Here is a 25750-nt window from a genome sequence, read left to right on the forward strand (position 1 = left end):
TCAAAGAAATCCGAAAACAGATTCATCATAATAAAAATGCTGAAAGCCAAAGATGAGAAAATCCTGAAACAGCAGGAGAAAAATGACTCACCACTTACACAGGTACCTCACTAAGATACACAGCTGACTTCTCATCAGATATGTAGGCCAGTGGGATAACATACTCAAGGAGCTCAAAGAAAAAACCTCAACCAAGAATCTTATATCCAGCAGAGTTCTCTTAACAAACCAGGGGGAATAAAGAGACCAGATAAATGGAAAACTGAAAGAATTTGTTCAAGACCAACCTTATACGAAATACTAAAAGTTTTTCAGACTGAAAGCAAGTGACTCCAAATAGCAATTTGAATCCACACAAAGAGAGGTAATTATGTAATTGTAAAAGACAATATAAGTGCTTTTTTCCCCTCTTAACTAATTTTAAAAGCTTTTGTATAAAACAATATATATATAATTTATTGAGCCAGTAATGTATAGAAATGTAGTATGTTTGCCCAAAACATCACAAAGGTAGCTGAGACCAAACTTGTATTGGATGAAGGAAGTGACTCCAGATAGTAACTTGAATCCTCAAGAACACCTCAAGAGAACCAGAAATGATAAATAAGAAAGCTAAGATAACAAAAGCTATAGGTATATATAATTGTTCTCTTTTCTCCAGCGTCTCTAAAAGACAGAATTATAAAGTAATAATTATAATGTATTGTTTGGTTCAAAACACTTATATATAACAATAATGCCACAAAAAGAGAGGAAAGAAATAGCATCATATAGAAGTAACATTTATATATACCACTGGAATTAAGTTAATATAAATCTGCAGCTGATTCTGATAAGATGTATACACTAAGTAAGTCCTAGAGCAACAACTAAGGAAGTTATTCAGTTTTGTAGAGAACTATAAAACATTGTCACCTTAGCCGGTTTGGCACAGTGGTTAGAGCGTTGGCCCATGGACTGAAGGGTCGGATTTGATTCCAGCCCAAGTCACATGCCTCGGTTGCAGGCTCGGCCCATGTCAGGGTGCATGCGGAGGAGGCAGCCAGTTGATTTGTCTCCTCATGTCAATGTTCCTCCCTCCCTCCCTCCCTCTTTCCCTCCCTTCTACTCTTTCTGTAAAGCAATGGAAAAAATATCCTCAGGTGAGGATTTTAAAAAACAACATTGTTGAAAGAAGTTAAAGAGCTAAATAAATGGGAAAATATCTTATGTTCATGGATTGGAAGACTTACTATGGCTAAGATGGCTGTACTTCCTGCATTGATCTACAGATTCAGTGTATTACCAAGATTTTAGAATCCTGGATAGATTCTTTGTCAAAATTGACAAGCCAATTCTAAGATTCATATGGAATTGCATGGAATGTGGAACAGCCAAAACAGTCTTCAATAGAAACTTGGAGGACTCAGAATTCCCAATTTCAAAACTTACTATAAAGCAACAATAATCAAGATAGTGTGGTACTGTCATGGGGATAGATATAAATATAAGTTTTACACACACACACACACACACACACACACACACACAGACATCAAAGGAATAGTATTGAAAGTCCGGAAGTGAACTCGTGTCTATGGTCAACTCATTTTTGACAAGAGTGACAAAACCATTCAGTGGGGAAAGAATCAAGATTGTAGTTGAATCTTCACATCATATACAAAAATTAATTCAAAATGGATCAGACCCAAATTTGGTAGAGCCAAAGCCACAAAACTGTTAGAAGAAAATGTAGGGGTAAGTTTTCATTGCTTGATACTTGGCAGTGGATTCTTAGCTATGACAACAAAAGATCAAGCAGCAAAATAAATAAGTTGGATTTCATCAAAGTTGACTTTTGTGCTTCAAAGGCCCCTATCAAGAAAGTGAAAAGACAACCCACAGAATTGGAGACAATATTTGCAAATCATGTATCTGATACGAGACTTGTATCTAGAATATATAAAGAACTCAGTAAAAAGACAACACATTTTAAAAGTGGGCAAAGGATCTGAATAGACATTTTTCCAAAGAAGATACACAAATGACCAATAAACATGAAAATATACTTGACCTCATTATCAGGGAAATGCACGTTCAAAACCATAATGAGAGACCATTTCTCACTGGTATGGTTAGAATAAAAAGGTCAAAATAAGTGTTGATGAGGGTGCGGAGAAGTTAGGACCCTCATATGTTGTTAGTTGGAATGTAAAATGGTGCAGCCCCTTTGAAAAAATAGCCTGGCAGTTTCTCAAAAGGTTAAATAGAGTTACTATATGACCCAGCAATTGCACTCTTAAGTATCTACCCAAAGAAATGAAGATACAGGACCACACAAAAACATGTACCTGAGCCTTGACCACTGTGGCTCATTTGGTTGGGCGTTGTCCCATGCACCGGTTCAATTCCCAGTCGAGGCACATGCCCGGGTTGTGGGCTCAATCTCCGGTAGGGTGCATGCAGGAGGCAGCTGATTAATGTATTGCTTTCACATTGATGTTTCTCTCTCTCCCCCATCCCATCCTCTCTCTAAAAATCAATTTAAAAGAATCTTTTTAAAAACCGTGTACCTGACTATACACAGCAGCATTGTTTATAATAGCCAAAAGGTGGAAACATCCCAAATAGCCATTAACTTGTGAATGGATTTAAAAAGGTGTCATATCCATACAATGGAATATTATTCAGCCATAAAAAAGAATAACTGGTAAGCGCTACAGCTTGTACGAGCCTTGGAAACATGCTAAGTGAAGGAAGCCAGACAAAAGACCATGTAATACATGATTTTACTCATACGCAGTATCTAAAATAGGAGATCTGTAGTGTCCAGAAGTAGTTTAGTGGTTGCCCAGGGGCTCTAGGGTGAAGGGAATTGGAGAGTTACTACTAATAGATACTGGATCTCTTTTGCGGGTGATGAGAAGGTTCTAAAATTAGGTGTTTGTACAAGGGTGAATATACTAAAAATCGATGATCTGTATATTTTAACAGGGTGAACTTTATGATATGTGAATTATATCAATACAGTTGTTATTAAATACTAGTAGGTAACATACACTACATGCCCACTTCATTCCAAGCACTGTCTGAATATTAACACATTTAATCCTCACAACAAGACTATAAAAGTAGGTACTGTTATTTTACAGATGAGGAAACTAAGGCACACAGAAATTACAGTAAGTCCTACTTAACATTACCTATAGAGTCTGTGACTTTTAAATAAAATGATGTATAATGACGTCAGTTTTACCATAGGTTAATTGTTATAAATAATACTTAAGTTCCTATCACATCTCATCAACTTTCACATATCATAAAGATATAATTCACATATCATAAAGTTCACCCTGTTACCTACTAGTATTTAATAAAATGACATAGTTCAAGGTGCTGCTGTACTTGCCTAAACTAGTGTGGTAGGAGGCCAGGATTCAAGCCTATGCAGTCTGACTCTACAGCCAGTGTGCTACACCATACTGTCATTCATTAATAATTGAATTGACCTGTTGTATAGCATACGAATCTATTCTATTCATTTTCTGATTTTGGGCATCCAAAATTTGAGACTTGATGTGGAACATAAACAGAGCTTTCACATTGAACTAATTATCAGCATTGACAGGAAACAGAAGAGCAGGCTTTGCAATGTAAGTGACTGGACAGGATAACTAGTGAGGGTATCTTGTGTCAGCTCTCCCCATAAGCAGTAAAGTACTTGACATACAGGAGTTTGACATACTGAAGACTTTTTTTTCTTTTTAGATTCCTCAGATTATTTTTTGGCCAAAAATGTAAAGTTTCTTTTTCTCAGCAGTTAGTGCTTTCCTTCCTTACAAAGTTTGATTACACACTAAGGAAAGTGAAGAATTTGTACATCTTTGACTAATTAAAAACAAGATCTTAGGGACCTGAGAGAGTTCTTGGCAGATCAGACATTCCCATTGTTCCAAATTTCCACATTTACTAATGAAAAACTGTGAGGCTGACTTGCCCAAAGTCACAGTGAGTAGAAGAGGTGGGATTCAAATCAGGTCCTCTGTCTCCTTTTCTGTCTTCAGTGATCATCTTTGCAGGGTTCTTCCTCAGGGAACTCACAGTGTAAAGGGACCCAGAATATCTTCCAGCATAGTGGTTCTTTTTTTTTTGTTTTTTATTTTTATGTTTTTATTGATTTCAGAGAGAGGAAGGGAAAGGAAGAAAGAGATAAATCAATGACTACAGTCATTAATTGGCTGCCTCCTGCACACCCCCTACTGGGGATCAAGCCCACAACTCGGGCATGTGTCCTGACCAGGAGTCGAACCTTAATCTCGATCATAGGTCGATGCTCAGCTGCTGAGCCACGCCAGTCCAGTGCACAGTACTTTCTAAGGTATCTCACACTCTGAAGACTTCAGTAATGGGAAGCTCACAGCAGCTGCTCTGCCGTGGAATAGCTTTAATTGTTAGAAAGCTTTTACTTTATATGAACTTGAAATCTGTTGTGGTTGATCATTCTACTTTGCCCATATCCCTCTCTGCCTCTGCCTTTTTCTTCCATTTGACTTATCTGCCTACTTCATTTCTGCCACTCTGTCTCTGTCACCCCCCACCCCCCCACACTTATTGCCCAACACTCAACATTTATCAAAAAGCTTTCTCTGGCTAAATCCCCAATAGTTTATTCCTTCAGTCTTTTAATATACAGTTTAAATTGCTATACATTTACATTTCTTAGTCATTTAACATATGTTCAATCTCTGATATTATAAATAACTTGAGTTATGTGCTCTTAACCCAAAATAGACTTCTTGTCACTTGGTTAGAATTTATTTCTCTTGAAAAATTTGCATGTACTTGAATTTTAAAGTGGGAGTATTTTGAGTTTTGTACATAGCCCCTGTATCGAGGCTTTGTCCACAGTTGCTCAATAATGGACACTGTAGATTCTAAATAGACACTATAGAATCCATAAAATCAATATAAAATTGCAATGTTATATTTATAACATCAGTACTTCGCCTTCTCAAGTGGCTTTGCCTTTAAAAGGCAAATATAGATAAAAACTTCCTAGCCATACTGACCCTGTGTAGAGTATGCCTGTTAATGTTTCTTGATCTGTTTGGCCATCTTTATAATATGTGCATTAGCCTCTCTACACCAAGCACTATGCTAGAGTTTTTAATATATCATCTCATTTAATGTTTATAAGCTCTAGATGCTACCCCTATTTTTAGAGATGAGGAACTGAGGCACAAGTGTTTTCAAGAAACACCCAAGATCATACCGTCATAACGGGCAAAGCTTGTGTTCAAACCCAGCTGCTTTCTTTGCTTCAATTGTACTGTTTCCCAATAAGTAACAAACCCTACAATAATGTTCTCTCAGATGCTATCTATATTAAATAATTACAGTAACCTATCTTATACATGAGAAAATTTAGCTTCAAATAGATTAAGTAAATCAGTCTAGATCAAAGTTTAGAAAATAGTAGAACCAGGGACTGGAAAGAACCCAGATAATCTGTTTCTGTCCCTTTCTACTGTGACCACTAGTGTGGTGTCATGTCTTTGAAAACCGATAAAGTCTTAGAACTCTCTCATTGAGACAACTTACCTTCCCTCTTGTTTCTGTTCCTGACTATCTTAGACTGCTCAGACTATTGTAACAAAATACCATAGACTGGGTAGCTTAAACAACAGAAATTTACTCTTCACAGTCCTGGAGACTGGGAAGTCCAAAATTAGGGTTTTGGCAAGGTTCATTTTGAGGCTTCTTCTCTTAGCTTGTGGGTGGCTGTCATTTCACTATGTGCTCACATGATCTTTTTGTTATAGAGAGGGGAGTGGAGAGAGAGTGAGTGAGCCAGCTCTCTGATGTCTCTTCTTACAAAGGCGTTAATCCCATCAGTCTAGGGCCCCACCTTCATGAACTCCAAAATTACCTTCCAAAAGCCCCATCTCCAAATATCACATTAGTATGAATGTAGGGGGAACACAGACATTCAGTTCATAGCGTCAGTTTACAGTCAGTTATTACATGCCTGGACTACTAAAGCTAAGAACAAGGGATTCAGAGAGAGAGTAACTAGTTCAGTGTGAATAGTTAAGTGTTGGGTGGTAGATGGCATTGGAGACAAAGTAAGGAAATTCCAAAGAGACTGTATATAGAAACTCTTTAATACACTGAAAAAGACAGAAAAGCAAAGGTCTATAGAAATCAATGGGACCAGGATCTATATCAACCACTAAGATTTGAGGTATATGTTGTGACAGGGCATCTATCTTTCAGCCTTGTTAATATACTACATAGTCAAACTATAGCTTGTATTAAGAATTCACTAAAGATTAAGTGAGATGTTTTATTATTTGGTAAATTCTAATATGCAACAAATGATGGTGCTTCTGTATTTGCCCATATATTTTTTTAAAATACTTAAATATGTTTTGCATAGATAGTGGAGAAAAGGGCTTTCTGAAAAATAAAGACTCCTACTTAAGTAATAAGAGAACCAGAGTTGACTGGTACTATATTTGAAGAAAAATAAAAAGTTTTGACATTCCTATTTCTGCCCTCAGTCAAGAAAGGAAAGGCAAATGATTGGTTTTGTAAGCTTTCATTTACACCTAATCTGTGTTTCCCATCTTCCCGTCCTTTTTTTTTTTTTTAATGGAGGGAGGGAGGAAGCTCAGTTTATTGTTCCACTTATTTATGCATTCATTGGTTGATTCTTGAATGTGCCCTGACCAGATTTGAGCCTGCAACCTTGGCGTATTGGGATGATGCTCTAACCAACTGAGCTACCTGGCCAGGATCTGTATTTCCCATCTATTAATGAAGTCTTGATGATGCAATATGCCTTTCTCAGGATTACTAATTAGCAAAGAAACTTAAGTGAAACTTATACAATTGTTGTTACTCTGGACTGGCTTTTCAGTCTTTTTAGCAAGATCACCATGATAGAGAACATGGCCAGGAGGACTGTATTACTGAAAGATGTACATGTGCAAGAAGGGAAGCTAGAGATGAAATTTAGGAAATGACCTAAAACCTCTTTCACAAGGACAGTATCCATTAAATAAAAAGTGAGAATTACCATTGTCTGCCATACTACAAGTAGGAAAAACCCTGAAGTATAAGATATAATATTAAACTAAATATAACTGAACTGAGCTGCATGAGTATTCATTTAGAAAATCTCTTTAACTTTTTATAAAGAAATTCCAAGTTTGACCTCTAGAATTCTCTCTTTTATTAAAAGCACATTTTAGAATTCTGGCAGTAAGTCATTAACTATTTAATATTTTTGTAACATACAATTTTTAAAATAGGTCTTATGGGACTGACAACATTGTTCCAACTGTTAATTATAGTAAGCTTATTTTAGAATTTAATACCCCTCTCTCTGTCTTCGTTTTGTGCTTACACACACACACTCACGCACTCACGTGTGCTGTATACAGAGGGCAAAAGTTTAGAACTATCAGATGTAGGTGGCTGACCTTCAGCTTCAGTTAAGAACTAAAATTAGATTCCTGTGGAATATATTTCCAGTGACATCCATCAGAGGACAGTGTAGGCATAACCTTGAGAGTCCAGGGAGGCATCATCCAAGGGATCCTGCTTTAACTATAAAATTCCTTAGATACCTGGTTTTTTATCTTAAAAATTTATGTGATTTTTTATATTGTGATTTGCAATGCATTTGTTTATTTTCATGTAGAAACTCTTCCCCACCCCACCCCCAATAAATCTTTTCGTAAAATAGAGGTTAAAGAAGATGCACCCAGATTGTCTTGGAACTTTAAGCATCCCTGGCTCTATGCCACATCTCCCAGTTGAATATACACAGTCTATTTTGAGATCGGAGTCCCATCCCATCGCTATAGGAGTACTGTCGATGGAATGAGAGCCTAAGTCAAGAATGTGGCTAACATTGTAGACATAATGGGCAAAAAAGGACAGGGAAAGACTGGCAGACTGTAAGGATAAGTATTTCACTACCGCTACGATAGAAGAACAGAAACATTTAAAAAAGTAAGTAGAAGCATGTGTAATGACTTTAGTCTGTGTACTTAAGAAGGAAAAAAATCAGTTTTCATTAATTCCTTTCACAGGCCTAGCTTAACCCAGAATTGCTTTTAATGTTGAAACACCCATTTTGCTTTACTCCTTATATATCACCAGATCCCAATAGAATGAAAAGAGAGTAGGACTGAGTCAGATAAGAATCTGAGTCCCCTTTCCCATTGTAGCTTTCTGTGCTACCTTAAGCAGATCACTTAGCCTCTCTGGCAGTCAGTTTTCATATCTGTAAAATAAAAGAGATATCCCCTGAGTATGTTATTAGGTATCTTTTTTTCCATAGTATATCCAAGAATCTTTAATATTTTAATAAACCTTATAAGTTTCCCAGACTTATTCTCCCATGAACCCCGTTCTTTCATAGAACCTTTTGCACTGCTAGTGCTCACTAATATTAAGTAGTCACTGTAGCCCCAGCTAACTCTTAACATCCTGATTCTGGAAATTATACTCGTTTTGTTTGGCTCTTAAGCTCTTTTCTGTCATGTAGTTACAGTGGGGTTACTGCCAAGTTGAACTCAGTGCCTGTGCGCTCTGTGAACCCTCCCCCTCCTTCCAGCTTGAACTGGAAAGTTATTGCATTTTCCTGTTTCTTATGAATAAAACAGACATTAGTCCTTGTCTTTTGCAATGTCCTTGTCTCTGTTCACTGTTTCACTTGATTTGATTTCTCAGTTAATGGCCCATTTTTCTAAATTAATCTGTGAATCTTCACCTGAATTTTACCAACTAACAGTAAATAGTTGAAAACCTTCAGCTCATTAAATTGTTTTGATAAGCACTGATGTTGGAGAGAAAACTAGATGTCAAGTCTATATATAGGCTTGTTCTTTCCATCATAGAAACAGCTTCCTTCAAGATACTGCTATTGGCTGAGATCTATAATTATAGGTCTTGTTCTTAGAAATGTATAATTTTAGTTATTACTGTGTATCATCATCTCATTTAATAAAACACTGTAATACAGAGATATTATCTCCATTTTACATATAATGAAAGCAAAGCTCAGGAAAACCAAGTAACTTGCCCAGATTTCACAGGTAAAAAAATAGCAAAATGAAGTCTGTCTGGCTGCAGCTCATGTACTCTATTATACTATGTAGCCTCTTACTGAAGTATATGATAATAGTATATATGGCACATGCAATGTAGTTATAATGTTAAATAACATTTATTATTTATATTCTTCTAGGGCAGCACATACACATTATCTCATTTAATTCCCCCAAGAACCCTGTGAAGTAGTTACTATGATACCCATTTTACAGATTAGGAAATTAAAGAAGTTGACCAGTTTGTTCAAAGTCCTTCAACTAAATAAGTAGGGCCTGGGAATTAAACTCGGCTTTAATCACCTAATGAATGTCAGGACATAGTACTCTAGCATGCAGTGCTTCAAAGATGTCACACTTAGTATGTATGTGTGTAAGTATTTATTCAGCATATTTGACTGCATCTTAGTACCTGTGGAAGAAAAAGAAATATATTAGACAAATCCTGCCCCTGCCAAAGCTGATGAGAGAGCTGAGAAGTCTCCATAAGTGTAATTCCAGGCCAGAGGTATTAAGTGCTATAAAAGCGATAGAGATCAAGTACTCTGGATTTAGTACTGTCATCTCCCTGCTGGGAGATGGCAAAGAAGATAACATTTGCTTTGAAGATAGAAATGATTTGGGAAGGTTGGGGTTTGAGAAGATATTCTAAGTACAGGAAATAACATGAGAAAAGCACATAGGTTCACATAGGTAGTAGAGAGTTAGGTTTTTCTGCCTGGATCAAGGATATTGTGACACAAGTAGTTGAGTGAGTTTTGGAAGCATGTTATGGGGGAATCTGGCCCCTTCCTAGTTAATGAGTTTGGGTGCATTTTTTTTGAGGTGTCCACTGTGAGACAGAGAAATGTCTGCCAGACGAGAACATTTTCTCTTTGCTGCCGACTTTAGGAAATGAGTCCCCTCTCATGAATGAATGAATGATACCAACCAAGTTGTCCGAGTTAGCAGCTCGAGAGATTCCTTGCTCCTTTCTTCTCTACCCTGGACACCAGTCATTCCTCCAGTCATCCAGTCAGTTCCACTTCCTTAAAATCTCTTCTCTCGCCACTTCTCTGCCTTATTTTCGACGTCTGTCACTTCTCACCTTCTTAACTGTCTCTGTTCTGTCCCTTATCCATTCCCCATATTCCCATATTTCCAAAGTGCAAGTCTGATGTCATTCCTCTGCTTTATACTTTGCAGTAAGGTCCCTATTTCCCTCTGGATTAATTCCAGACTCTTTATTCCCTTCAGCATATAGACATGGCTTAGTATATCTTCTCTTTAAAAAGAAAAAGACCTTTCTTGACCTCATTCCCTCTTGTTACCATCCTATTTCTCTGCTTCTATTATAGCCATATATCTTGAAAAGTATTTATTTTTCTTTCCACTTTGTCACCTCCCAAATTAATACTCTTAGGAAACTGCTTTTACTAAGGTCATTGGTGATCTATCATTGCCAAATCCTTATGGTACTTGATCTTCTGAAACAGTTACTAGTCCCTCCATAAAATACATTTCCTGTCTTGTCTTCGGAAACATGGCACTCCTAGATTTCCTCTTGCTTCTCTGGCTGATATCTCTTAATCTCCTTTATCAGCTTCTCCTCCCCCAGCCTCTACATGGTGGCATTTTTCAGGGCTCATAGTCTTCCTTCTGTATATTTTTCTCTAAGTGATCTCATCCATCCTTACAGCTCAGAATGCCTATGCTCACATATCACCAGGCATAGTGCTGATGGCCACTTGGGGCTCCAGCTACATACATTCAGCTTCCCACTTGACACCTCTCTAGGCATCACAAACTTAATGTGTCATACAGAATTTTCCCCAAAATCTGTTCTTCCTCCAGTCATCCTCTTCTCCATAAATGGCCCTACACTGCTTAAGCCAGAAACCTCCCTCTCCCCGACATATAGCAAGTACTTTCAATTTTTCCTCAAAACTACATATCAAGTCCATCTACCTCTTTCCCTCTCCACTGCTTCTGCTATGTCGAGGCTGCTTTTGTTCCCCTCAATTCATTTGCACACAGTAGCCAGTGTGAATTTTCAAAATTTTAATTGGGTTGTATTTTTCCTTTCCTTAAACTTTTTTAGTGACTTTTCATAGCATTTAAAGTCTAGTCTCCTTATCATGACCTGTAAAACTTTACATGATCTGACCCCAGCTTATATCTCACAGAACTCTGCCATTAACATCACTCACACTGGCTTTCAGGACCTTAAACACAACAGGCTCCGCTTGTATTGCTGTTTCTTCTACTCTTTGCACATCTAGCAGCTTCTCACCATCAGAACTTGGCTTCACTCTAGTTAAAGTTGATCCTTTCTGCAGTTATTTTCTATCATAGCATCCTGTTCATTTCCCTCATAACATTAATAACATTTTAATTATGTTTATTATCTGTCTTCCCCATTAGACTATCACCCCTATAACACAACAGAATCATACCTATTTTGTTCACTGATGTATACCTGTCATGTAGCACAATGTATTGAATATAGTAGACAAGTATTTGTTAAATGGTCAAATGGAAATTAAGCGTACGTTTCTGGTATCATCTTAGATGTCACTTCCTTAGGAAGTTTTTCCCTAAATTGGTCCATTTCTATTCCATAAGATTGGATTAAGTGCATAAGTCAGTGGTTCTAGTTGGAGGCAATTTTTCTCCCCAGAACACATTTGACAGTTTCTGGAGACATCGATTTCCATGACTAGGTGGTGGTGGTGGTGGTGGTGGTGGTGGTGGTGGTGGTGGTGGTGGTAGGGTGTTACTGGCATCTAGTGGGTAGAGACCAGGGATGCTAGTAAATATCCTATAGTACACAGAACAGTCTCTTAAAACAAAAATTATCTAGTCCAGCATAGACCTAGGATCCTAGAGATCACGGTTCGATTCCTGGTCAGGGCACATGCAGGGTTGCGGGCTCGATCCCCAGGCCGGGGACGTGCAGGAGGCAGCCGATCAATGAGGACTCTCATCATTGATGTTTCTAGCTCTCTCTCTTCCTCTCCCTTCCTCTCTCTGAAATCAATAAAGATATATTTTAAAAAAAATTAGCTAGTCCAGAATGTCAGTACTGTGGTACTGAGGCTGAGAGACTCTGGTTTAAATTTATCAGAGCACTTAGCACATTAATCCATAGCTTGTGTTTCTTTGTAATTCTGTCCCACTCAATTTTAAGTTCCTTGGAAGTTCACCATTGTCTCTGTAGTACCAAGGACACTGCCTTGGATTTATTAAATAGACACTTGTTGAATTCTTAATGAACAGGTGACTAGATGAACAAATGAATATGCTAACCAGCCAGGCCAAGTTGATCTACTCTTGGTGTTAGATTTAGAGAGTGGTTGCTTAGTCATTCAGATGAAATATAACTTTTTTAACTTATGGAATGATGATACAAGATGTTCTGTAGAGGGCATTGATGGGACACCGTATTTCAAAGGTGCATTCTATTTAAATTGATATCTAAGTTGTTGCAACAAATGGACCCCAGGATAGAAGGGATTTAAGGAATATAGGTGTTTATTACTTTTTCAAGTATCATTTCTGAGGTGATCAACCCAGCAGGTAGGTGGCTCTGCCTCATAAATTTATTCAGTTGCCTAGTTTCTTCACCATCTGAGCATTGTCCTAACCTATATTGGGCTGCCATTTCCAAGTTCTGGGCTGCAGAAGGAGACAAGAAAGTGGAGAAGACATGCCTACTGTCTTGATGACCCAAACCTGAAAACAACATACAATGTTTCCACACACATATGATTGGCAAGAACTCAGTCATGGCCATGGAGGACAGCTGAGGAACATGGTGTAGCTAGGCAGTCGCAGTTCTGATACTATATAAGAAGAGAATGGATTTTGGTACAACTACCAGTTTTCATCACAATGCCTAACAAACTAAGTCTTAGATAAGCATATTTATGAGGTTTTATATTATTTTCTCATTACTCTGAGATCTGAGTTAGTTTTACTACCTTGGTTATACAATCGAAGAAAACATATAGGATCAAATGCATTCTCTAGAACAGTGCTTCTCAAACTATTTGTGACAAAGGACCAAGTTTTTGTTTCTTTTTTGTTGTTTATTTCCCCCTAATTTGTAGTAGACCAGTACTTTTTAAAAATACAATAAAAAGGAATTATTAAAAGAAATAATAATCACATCCTTGGATGTCACAGCAACGTTAAATTACTATAAAGGTTTCTAAATGTATACTCTCGGTTATTTATACCTTCCTCAACTCATGTACCTGTCTCTAGTAACAGACAGTTCATGAACTAGCATGAATTTGCAGAAATTTAGAGCGGCATTTGTTTCAAAAGTGTTTTCTAACTTCTTTTGGGTTGCCAGAGTGTAGTGGACTGTGATAGCTGTCTTTTAAGCAAAGACATTTTTTTAAATGTATAAAACTTAACTTTTGATTTTTAATATTTTTGTAAATCACCTTTTAAAACAGTACATATGTAAGTCATGATAGATCATTTGAATGTTCACATATGCTTCATACTATGGTTGGTTTGTTTCATAGCAAAACCAAATCTAATCCTAGTGAAGATTCATAGTGAAAAGCCTACCATTCTGGATCTGGAAAGTCGCCCTAGGGAGTCTTAATGCATGGTGTAGATGAAGAAAGAGGCCTAATAAAGCAACAGGCTCGAGATCAGTTAATAAGTGAAAGACAGTTATGGTATGATCATTAACTTACAGTGGAAATCACACCGGAGTCAGATGATCTGGATTGAGTCCTTGGCTTCTTAGCTAAGTGTCTTCAGGCAATTATTTAAAGAATCCTGTAGCAAGTGTTCAATAAACATTTCTTAGATTGAGGAACATACATAAAAGATTTTTGTAGCCAATTTGGCTCGGTGGTTAGAGCGTTGGCCTGAAGACTGAAGGGTCCCAGGTTTGATTCCAGCCTGGGTTGAAGGCCCAATCCCCAGCCCTGGTTGGGGCGCGTGCAGGAGACAACCAATCGATGTGTCTCTCTCACATTATTGTGTGTGTGTCTCTCTCTCTCCCCCCCTCCCCCCACTCTCTCTGAAAAAGCAATGGAAAAAATATCCTTGGATGTGAATTTAAAAAAAAAAAAAAAGAAAGAAAAAGAGCTCAGCCGGCATGGCTCAGCAGTTGAGCGTCGACCTATGATCCAGGTGATTGTGGTTCAATTCCCTGTCAAGGCACATGCTCGGGTTTTGGGCTTGATCCCCAGTGGGGGGCATGCAGGAGGCAGCTGATCAGTGACTCTCTCATCATTGATGTTTCTCTCTCTCTCTCTCTCTCCCCCCCCCAATTCCTCTCTCTGAAATCAATAAAGACTTTTTTTTTTTTTTTTTAAAGAAAGAAAAAACCAACAGGAAGAATGTGCTGAGTACCAAATGATTGCTACAAATTGTGGTTTGGGTTTTCCTTGGAGAGAAAAAAATGTTGAGGAGTGAAGTGGTTAGGGAAAACTTGATATCAAAAATGAATTTTAAGCTTAGCTTTGGGGAATGGTTAAAACTTAAATAGTCAAAGAGGGAGAAGGACTGATGCATGTAGAGGGGAGGCAGTTAGAAAATAAAAGAGCACAAGATAATTTGGAAAGGAATATAGCTAAAGAGAAGGGTTTAATAGGTGAATACTATGAAAGAGAAGACTCAAAAAGCAGGTTGGAGGATCCTAATTGCTAGCATGAGGATGTTGAGATTTTATCTTACAGTAATGTATAAAAGATAACCAGTACTTATCACATGCCTGGCACTATTCTAAGTGCCACACATGTGTAATGTCATTTAATTCGTACAGTAAATGAGACCCAGAGATGCTAAGCAACTTGCCAAGGTCACACTGTTAGAAGATGATAGAAGAGCCAAGGTTTGAACACAAGCTATTTAAATCCAGAACCCCTGCTCTTAATTACAACACTGTTCTGGTCCTAGAGTCCATGGTAAATTGAACCAGTTTCATGCCCAGGATCCCTGACCTTAAACAAGTAATATGCATAATACTTATAGTAGTTTTTAACATTTAAGAAAGGTAATGTGACCACACAGTGACATTTCATTTCTATTCCTGCCACCCATGAACCTCTTCAGCACAGGACAGTCAAGGAGAAGTTAAAGTATTTGTGCTAATTGCTTTCCACTCTGCCCACTTTCCTATGCTTATCCAGTCAGTTGCTCCCAGTTTACCACAACCCCCTAACAGCCAAGTTCCATCAGCCCATTGTTAACTGTAGTTCAGTGGTTCTCAGAGTGTGGCTCCTGAACTTGCAGCAGCAGCATCAACTGGGAACTTGTTAAAAATTCCAGTTCTGGAGCCTCACTCCAGATCTACTGAATCAGAAACGGGATGAGCTGCAACAATCTGGGTTTTACCAATCCCTTTAGGTGATTATGGTGCATGCTGAAGTTTGACCACCTCTGCTGTAGTATACTCTAGAGATTCAGTTCAGGAGCAAACTGCTAAATCTTTTTTATACCTGGTATTAGCATTGAGGAACAGTTTGGGATCTTACTCTTGAGTCTAGGCTAATGGGTCTTACACTCTAACTTTATGGCAATAGCTATGGCTTACTATGCTTATGTGCATCTTTAAAGGGCCTTTCTCAGACTCTTTGATTTTTTAGTAATTATACTTTGTAAGCATACCTAACCTTTGGTTTATGACTTTAGTTCATTCCTGAAAACCTGACCTCTAAGTGAAAAGTTACCAATATCAGAAAATATTTTTATTTATTTTAATGGAAAAAAGTATGTTTCATGATTATCTGCAATACCAAAATAATTTTTAGATTAAAAATATATCAACTGAACAAAGAAAACAAGTTTGTAGAAATGAATACTTCGAAAGTAAATAAAAATGTTTTTACCTAAAATGTAATGATGGTCTGTTGTACTTACAAACAAAAGAAGACTTGATAGTGAGTGGTGGCTGGTGAAGGAGGAATACAAAGAAGTCATTCTTTGGAAAGTGCTGGAGAGTCAGGTGGTAAACTTCAAGGCAGGTAACTTTGGGAGTTTGTGGTTTTCTTGCACTTAAAAATAGTTATAGCACACCTGGACCAGCCACTGGGATGCCAATGAAACAGCCTCTGTTCTCAAGGGGTCTTGAGAAGGAGTGAGATGCCCCCAACAGCTCATTCTATAAAAAGGCAAAAACTAAGTGCTGTTGCAGGCACAGACAGAAGGAAAACAAAGGAGGGAGTGGCTGAGGAGGTCTGTAGACCCCTCAGACCTCAAACTAAGCCTTAGAAAAAGAATGGGGTTCTAACCAGCAGACACGGTGCCAGGGCATGCCATGCTGAAGGAACAGCAGGGGAAACAACTCAGGACATATGGTTAGGGCACTGGGAGTCAGTTTGAAGCACCTGGAAAAGGAAGGGCTGGGGATTATGACAGACCGCAGTAGGAAAGAAGACGCTGTGCTCATTACAGTTCAATTCTGTGAGCAACAATGAGCTATAGAAAGCTTTTCAAGAGAGCAAGGCATGTTTTAAGGAGAGTAAAATCAATGAAAAAAAATAGTCATAGCGCAGAAAAATACTGTTAGGGCAAAATACAGAAGCCTTTAAAACAAGCAGTGTGCATACTCAACAGATGGAGCAATTGTAAAAAATACTACCTCTTCAATCCTCTTGCTTGGTGTACATATACGAAGCCAGCTTTTCTGATTCATCCAAATGTGGTACATGATTTATTAATTTGTCCTTTATAATATTCTCTGAATAGAAATGGTTGTACTGAATAAAGCAGTGAATGTCTATTAAATATTTTGAGTATGTCTGTGGTTTTTTTTAAAAAAGTTGTAATACCAAAAATGGGGGTAGTGTCATTGTCCAAGAAGTGGTATTACTTTTCAAGAGACATTATAGCAAAAAGCTACCTAACAGTCATCACATGACTCAAGTCTGTAATGAGAAGTTACATGTTTAAGAAAACTTTGCTTTAAAACTAGATTGATTAAAAACTGCTTTAAAACTAGAATTCTTGCCTTTGGTTGCTAGTCAATTTGCTGTAAGCCCACAGATGAGGCAGTTTTTAACTATAAATTTTGTAGGCACCTCTAATCTCTTTCCTGTAGCTGCCTTATGTCCCAGAGTTTCACAGTCCATTTGTTTATAGCCGTGGCTATTCCAGTTTATACTCATGCTTTGCTTCTTTTCTTTCTTGAGTCTGAAGGCAGAGGAAGAAAGGAGCCATATTCCCTCTAGATTGTTGTTTTGGTTTAGAAAGAAGGGTATGTAGAACTCCAGATTCACATATATAGTATTTTATAATATTATATTTCTTAAATATGAATGTAGATGATTTCCCTCTTGAGTAAAATTATGTAGGAGCAAAGGTTATCAGAACCCACCCCCAGGAATATAACATAAGAAGTTGTGTGAGAATTGGGGGGGGGGGCGGTTTTTGGATGTGAAAGATGGGAGAAAATTTTTCCTTTTTTATATATTTTTAATAATGGGCACATTATACTTTACCCTACCCCAAAACCGCATTCATTTTTTAAAATGATTTAACGATATTAAAACATTAAATGAAAGACGCTTCTAGTTATCAGGTATGGTAGGGATAGAGTTGATATTGTTACAATTTTTTAGCTTGTCAGGTTAATTTCCTTCCTACCTCCATTTACAGAACGTTTCTAATTGGCTTCATTTCCATAGCTGTATGACTAAGATCTGCTGAGAAGGTGCACATAGCCTGGGATTCCTGCCAAAATCATAATTCTGGACCCACAGAGAGCCTTTTTTTAAGAGTTAAAGTCTAATAATAGGTTAATAGAAACTTTGTAAAATCTTATATTGGTCATAGTTGTTGTTGCTGTTGTTTTTATAAAATGTAACAGGTACAGAAATGGTTAGTAGTGGAATGGTTATGCCTGCTTGCTCCACATATATAAGGCATAAGCGAGAGACCCAGACCTGCGGTTTATGGAGGATATTTTGAATTTTGGGAGAATAATCAGTGGTTCTTAAATTTGGCAATGATAGAAATAACTATTTTTCAAAAAATTCAAGAGAGAGTACATTCTGGGTTCATCTTAAAAGAACTGTTTCTGATATAGTAGTAGCAGATTTGGAACCAGGCCTACTGCATATGTGTGTAATCTGTGCTCTGCACCGAGAACAGAGAACTAAGACCTTTCCTACACTCTGAGCTTCCTGAGCCATGTGTGCTGGCACAGGGCTGCTAGAGGAAGGGGCTTTTTAAAAAATTTGTCCACCAACTAGGAACACTCTTTTGCAGTTATTTGGCATGGAGAGGGGCAACTTTTTGTGACTGGTTCAAAGGCATCACATATGCTAGCTAAGACCTCTTTGGACCCCAACTTAGAATAATTTTTAGCAGTTTTGTCTGCAGAAGATCACCTTTGGGGTGTCACTCAATGATTAAATGTTATTACATGTTAGCTAAAGAGAGTTCTAAGGTTCATAAAACATGGAACTACTGACAGAACTATAAATTCAGAAGAAATATCACCACTAAAATTTGGCAGAAATGCATACTTTTTAAAGTCTTTTTATGAGAACTTGTGAGCAGTTGTGCACCAAATCTCTAGACATTAATCTTTACTTCTGGAAACAGAACAGCTATGATTCAGACTGATTGCCTTCCATCCTGATATTATGTGCAGTCTGAAGTTAAAAATCCATTGAGAACAAAGCTACTTGGGAAATTTGAGACTAGTTCATTTAAAAGAGGATAAGTGATTTTATAGCAAGAATAATGACTGGAAGTGAGGAAACCCATACTCTAGCTCTTACTACCCCACTAATTCACTCTGGCCCAGTACAAGCAACTTAACCTCTCTAGTCCTTAATTTCCGTATCTGTAAAGTGAAAGAAGTGTACCAAAATAAGGTCTCTCTCAGTTCTAACATTTTGTGATTTAAAAATAATAATCTTTTTAGCCAGATCTTGAACTGCTATTAAATATATTAGTAGAAAAGCATTCTATTTTAAGCCAAATAATGATTTTTGCATTCTCAATCTTGTTTTTCAGAAACTCTGTGAAGGCATATTTAAAGTTCTTATAAAGGACATCCCAACAACATGTCAAGTGTCCTGCCTGGAAGTTCTCCGCATTCTCTCCAGAGACAAAAAGGTTTTAGTTCCTGTAACAACCAAGGAAAACATGCAGATACTGCTGCGACTAGCGAAGCTGAATGAGTCAGATGATTCTTTGGAGAAGGTGTCAGAGTTCCCAGTTATTGTGGAGTCATTAAAATGTCTGTGTAACATAGTGTTCAACAGTCAGATGGCACAGCAGCTCAGCCTGGAACTTAACCTTGCTGCAAAGCTCTGTAACCTCCTGAGAAAGTGCAAGGACCGAAAGTTTATCAATGACATTAAGTGCTTTGACTTGCGCTTGCTCTTTGTCCTGTCACTTTTGCACACCGACATCAGGTCACAATTGCGCTACGAGCTCCAGGGACTACCGCTGCTAACCCAGATCTTGGAAAGTGCCTTTAGCATCAAGTGGACCGATGAGTATGAGTCGGCCATAGACCATAATGGACCTCCTCTCTCACCTCAGGAGACAGACTGTGCCATTGAGGCCCTCAAAGCTCTCTTCAATGTGACAGTAGACAGTTGGAAGGTGCATAAAGAGGTAAGGTTAAGAAGGGTATTGTTTACTGTGGAATTTAATTGGTCTGGGGCATCCGTAGAGCTGCCTGCAAGGGAGGAATGCTAAGTCTGGAAATGGAAAAATTTCAAATTCCCCCATTACAGTTGTATGACTCAGGATTAATTTCTTAACCATTTTAAGTCTTACTCTTTCCATTTGTGTAACACTTATCAGAAGAATAGGATAAAGATGGACTACTGTTTGTAAGATGCCAGATATAGTTCCTTTTCTGAGTTGTACTATCACGTGTCTTTTTTTTTTCTTTTTAAGAGTAGAGTGCCTCTTTCAGGAACAAGGTTTAAATTATAAGATTTAAGGGAAACAAAACAGTGTGATTCATGAAGGTTTAGGCATTTTCAGTGGCTGTCTTAAAAGTTAAGACAAATCAAACCAGTTGAAATTGATCAATCAGAATTAATGTCTGCTCAGAAGATAAAAGATGCTGTATCGAGTATCATCCTAGTCTCCTAGAGTGTCACTTTACAGTGTTAGATAACAGAAGTGTAGGACTAAAACTAGATACCCATGCTTGTACAATCCTAGAAAACAAGCATAATTACATGAGAGTATGGGAACGGTTATTTTAAACCACTTGACTTATTTCTAGACTAAGATCCTTTTCTGTGGCTTGGACTGTCCAGCAACCCAAAGTGAGGCAGATTTGATAGTTTATATCTGAGTACCCACAAGAACAATATGCTAAACAAGAAACTTAGTTTAAGGAAGTCAACAATTTTAAGTGAAGTGGATGTAAACTTTTACTCCTTGTTTCTAGAATCTTAACATTTCACATTTACCTTCTCTACTTAACCTTAAATAACTGGTGAAATTAAGCCTCTGCCTTTAAAAAAAAAGAAAAAAGAAAGAATAGCATTTTGGTGTCAATGATCTTTTCTGACAGTTGACTTTAGGACTTAAGTTAACATTTTGCTGTGTCCATTTGAAGCAGTTCTCACCATGAATAGAGATCTCTTTTTTAGAGAGCAACTTACTTTGAAAGGATTATCTCAGTGCAGTGCTATAGTGGGAGTATGCAGGCATCTGAGTTTTAAAGTGCAAATAGGTCTATATTTTGAAACCAAATATTTGAAGATCAGTCCTAACAGCTATTTTAGATGACCGTAGTATGGTCAGTTTTTCCTGGGACTTGGCAGAAAAAGATGTGGAAAGCCCACATGCTCCATTTATGCTTTGAAACCAAATATTTGGAAGTATTTAAAATGTTATGTCTCTGTGCTTATTTGGTACCTTCTATGGTTATTTTTCTTACACTGTTTGTTTTGGTGTTTTTAAGTTTTCCATTTAGTTGCAAGAGCTCTTCTGAGACTGTTGGTTTGCCATTGTTGGAGCCCCTGTTATTTAAATTGTGTCTAAAATAGTAGCTTACACTGTTCAGATTCTTGACAAAAAGGTTTATAATTCAATGGCTATATATCAATATATGTATGGACAACATGTAATATATATCAGTAAGTTGAAATTAGCCCTCATGAGTGGGGCTGGAAGAAGCTTTAGAAAATGTTGAAGGGGCAGATACTCATTCTGTGTTATAGAATGTTTATTCTCCAGAGGTATCTGAGAGAGGATCAGTAGCCCTACAGCAGGCCATCTCAGCAGACCTAGTGCCTCCTGTGAGTTGTGGATCAGATGATACAGCCATTATAAAATGTACCCGGTTAATGTGACTCTGGGCTATTATATAGTTATCAGAAATTTAAACAATATTGAAAATAGTATCTTGCCAACCCATTTAGGCAAGAGTGTGGGAAAGTTTATTTTAAACCACTTGAATCTCCAGATTCAAATTTTAACACAGTCAATCATTCAGTCCATCAACAAATATTTATGGACAATTGCTAGGTTTTATGCTGGGTGTTATGTAATGCATTGGCAATCACAGATGTACTCTCTGCCTTCATGAAACTCCAGTTTTGGTGAAACAAGTAATAAATAAATAAACAAATTATAATTTAAATTGTGTAGGAGAGAAACAATGCAATGATTGAGAGTACTTAGTACAGTCACTTGAAAATCTCTCCTGAGATCTGAAGACAGAATGATTCAGCTAAATGGGGGATGAAATCAGCATAGAATGTTGTTTAGTGAGGCACCCACAACATAGGGAAAATCTATAAAATAAAATAAAAAGAAAGAAAATCTATAATAAGGATGCAGAGAAACTTGCCAGTAAGAGTCCATTTACCTGAGTTTTAGTATCTCCTTGATTGTCAAATGAAACTCATCTTTCTCCAGTTGAGCAAGTATCTAAAGAATTGTTAATACTTTAAAATGCCAATTGAAGTAAAGGGATATAGAAATCTTATTGTACGGAAGAAATCCAACTTTAAAATATAACTTTAAAAATAATATTATTTTTCTTTTTACAAAAATAATACATGCTAATTATAGAAGATCCATGGGGAAAAGGGCATACAAGCAATAAGCAAATACACATTACCTACCACTCAAAGATAAGCACTAGTTGCATTTTGATGTATATGTTTTTAACCATTCTCCATTGTATAATATATAAATATTAACATATGTATACATTTTTTTACAGAAAGAGTGATTTTATAATCTTGATCTTTTTTTCACAGCAAATGTTCTCATAGAGTAATGCTTTTCAAAATGTGTTCCTTGAAGCCATAAAGTTCCTAGGAGTAGCCCCTGGGGATGAGTGAGCAGTGCTCCAGGTTCCTGAGCTTTACTTTAAAAAGAGCACATTTGAGCTCTGGCCTATATGGCTCAGTGGTTGAGCCTCATCCCATGCACCAGAAGGTCACCAGTTCGATTCCCAGTCAGGGCACGTGCCTGGGTTTTGGGCTTGGTCCCCAGTTGGGGCCATGCAGGAGGCATCCAGTCAGTGTTTCTCTCTGTCTCTCGCTCTTCCTTCCTCTCTCTCTAAAATCAATAAAAACTTTTTTTTTTTTTTTAATAGAGCACATTTGATTGTTGCTATTGCTCTTGCTGTTACGTGGAACTAGATTTCCTTTCTTGGATAAAAAGTTGTGCAACCAAAAAGAATTTGTATAACTGCTTTCTTCTCCTATTTGTTATAGGTTGATAAGTCCTCATGAAGATCTTATTAAGCCCCTTATTCTCCTTTAGCGAATACCCTACGTGTAGGCATTTAAACTATTTGCAATTGTTTGCTATTTCAAATAGTAATATAGTGAATTTCTTACTGTAAAAACTTTGTAGATAAATTCCTAGAATTGTTGGGTCAAAGGGTTTTTCAAAACTTTAAGGTTTATTAATATGCATTGCCAAATTGACTTTCAGAAGAATAGTGCAAGTTTATATCATTCCAAACCCCGGGCATTTCATTTTTTAAAACAATTACCTATTTTACAGTTCAACCATTACAGAAAATACAGATGTTTGGTTTTGGTTTTAACCGTTTTAGTAGTTATTTTTATGACTGTTCATTTACAATTCACCATAAACAGAAAATTAATGACTAGGTTTTTCTTGAGGCTTAGCAAATTAGTGCCATTTGTTCATTTTTAGGTTCATGCTTCAGTGTTAAATTCCTTCTACAGATTAATTTGGGGATTTCTTTCCATTCAGTAGGAAATGTAGCTGGCCTCATTTCCACATGTGGTGTCAGTCTTATTTTTCTCCCTCCCTCCCTTTTTCTCTCCCTTCCTAAAAGTAATGTGTTTAAGAAGGTCAGACGATTTCCATAGCAGGACCTGAAGTCAGTTCTAGAAAAGTGAATTTAAAAGGTCTTGTCTTTCTTCTCCTTTAACCCTTTGTTACACTTCTCTGTTGATGGAGGAAAGCATGTTATTGTAGAGATCACTTACTTAGCACACATTCCCTTCTATAGTACTTCCCAGGTGTCAGTGCAATACAGTGAGACAATACAAGGACCAACAGCCACAGTAGAGCCAGATAACCAAGTGCAAACAGAGAAGTAGTTCGAGTACTGAGTAGTCAAAGGATGCTTTTTGAGTGAAACAAAGCAGTGAGTATCCGTAGAAGGTAATTGGGACTGTCACACATTGTAACAGAAGAGTTTAGTTCCATGATTATTTTAGAGGATTTGAAGGAAATATAAGAAAAAGGACATGATGTTAATTAAGTAAAAATAAACCTTCAAGCTGTGCCATGTTTTTTGCTGAATCATTTTTTCAACAAACATTTATTGCCCAGTATGTGCCAGGTTCTGTGTTAGACACACAAGATGCAAGATAAAGCGTCAGTGCCCTCACAAAATTAGCAGTCTAATAGGAAAATCAGACATATAACATAGGTGGATATACAACTATTTGTTACATTATTTACTATTCTCTATATTTTCTATAGGTTTGAAAATAAAAAAGAATCACCTCAGCAATGCACAGTTGCTTCAAATGCCATATGTTCTAGATCTTTGGGAGTATGTCTAACCTCACTGGCATAGCCTTTGCACTAGGCATCATACCTAGCACAAAGTAGTGTTCAGTAAATGTTTTCTTAATGAAAAATAAAATGTGATATAGTTTGATATCTGTATATGAGAAATCGCCTGATGTTGACAGGAAGGGAGGAAAGTTTATTAAACCTTTTAAATGTTTAAAGCTAGTAAAAGAATTTCTAGAAGCCTAAAAAATTTAATGACATTGTTTATACGAGCAGATTTCTAGTCTTTTTGGAATTACTGCTCTTTATTTTATAACATTTATATTTCCTTTTGTAAGTTAATTCAAAAAAGCATTTATTACTTTATGCCCAGTACCATGATAAATACAAAAGAGGTAAAGTAATTTTTGCCTGTAAGGAGACAGAGATCTTTGAACATACACAATTTAGTAGACAAATAATTATGATAGAAGTAAGCAGTAGGGCCAGGGTAAAACATAGGATGAAAAGCTACCCGAAATATTTCCAGATAAGAATGTTTACATGCATTTGCACCCACATGTCTGTGTCTGTATGTGTGTTTCACTTTCATTTTTATTTTTTTGTTAATCCTTATTTGAGGATATTTTTTCCATTGATTTTTAGAGAGAGTGGAAGGGAGGAAGAAGGGGGAGAGTCAGACAGACAGACAGACATTGATCTGAGAGAAACACATTGATCAATTGCCTCCCACATGCGCCTGGACCAGAGCCTCAGATCAAACCTGCAACCCACATACATGCCTTTGACCTCGAGCCTTTGGTCTTCGGGCCGACCCTCTAACCGCTGAGCCAAACTGGCCTGGGCTGTTTCACTTTTTATAGACTTGAAATTGAATTTCTATAGGACAAGTTTCCTAAATCTTATCAAAGTAATTAGAACTACCCTGAGATAACAAAACCAGATTAGGACTCATTGGTATGAACTAGTCTCCCTTCAGACTTTCTCTTAGGCATTGATTAGGTCAGTTAAAGCTTTGAATGAAAAGGTGTTAGGAAATTGATACCTTTACCAAACAAAAGTGAAATCTATAGTTTGCACTGGAGGAAAAAAAAAGGAAAAGTACAGTAGAATCTGTAATTAAGAAATAAAGGCTATATAAAGAGATCCCAAAGAATTTCCTGAGTTTTGTCATCTCATTTTCATATTCACTATCACAACAAACCTGCTTACTTTCTCTTCCCTTTCTCCTTAGAGACTTCTTTTCCTTCACAGCCTTTGGAGATAGTATGATTTCAGAGGAGAGAATATTGATGCCCTAAAGATATCAAAACTAAGATCATGAAGCAAGTAAATGACAGTTGTATAAACTGGGTTGTACAGCGTTTTATAAGGAGTAATTCTTTTTAATCGTTCTGTCATCCTTATGAGATAGCCTTAACCCCATTTGAGAAATGAGGACACTAAAGATCAGAGAGTTTAAATTATTTATGGAAAATCACACAGCAAGATAGCCAACAGTAGGAAATAGTGTCCACTCTAACCTTTGTTAAATAATACTTCTTAAATAATAGCACTAACTCAACAAATATTTGTTGAGACCTAGACTAATGGAATAGAATAAAGAATCTAGAAATAAACCTACACATATATAGTCAACTGGTTTATGATATAGGTAACATTGAAGTACAGTGGGGGAAAGGTGGGCTTTTTTAAAA

The 25750-nt window shown here is 37.1% G+C and overlaps 1 protein-coding gene across 9 annotated transcripts in view; it reads left to right on the top strand.

The window, feature by feature from the left end:
- The window catches only part of RIC8B (RIC8 guanine nucleotide exchange factor B), a 99737-nt gene that overhangs the window by 16345 nt on the left and 57642 nt on the right, over window positions 1-25750 (top strand). For all 9 annotated transcript variants that reach the window (XR_013998308.1, XR_013998309.1, XR_013998310.1 and 6 more), the window contains exon 3: window positions 19077-19685. Coding sequence is in view for 4 of the 9 variants with exons in the window: in XM_081130336.1 (XP_080986462.1) it covers window positions 19077-19685 (609 nt within the window). In the remaining 5 variants the exon portion in view is untranslated. The remainder of the gene's footprint in view (window positions 1-19076; window positions 19686-25750) is intronic.

Source organism: Miniopterus schreibersii (assembly GCF_964146895.1).
Source record: "Miniopterus schreibersii genome assembly, chromosome: 2".
NCBI classification, from domain to species: Eukaryota; Metazoa; Chordata; class Mammalia; order Chiroptera; family Miniopteridae; genus Miniopterus; species Miniopterus schreibersii.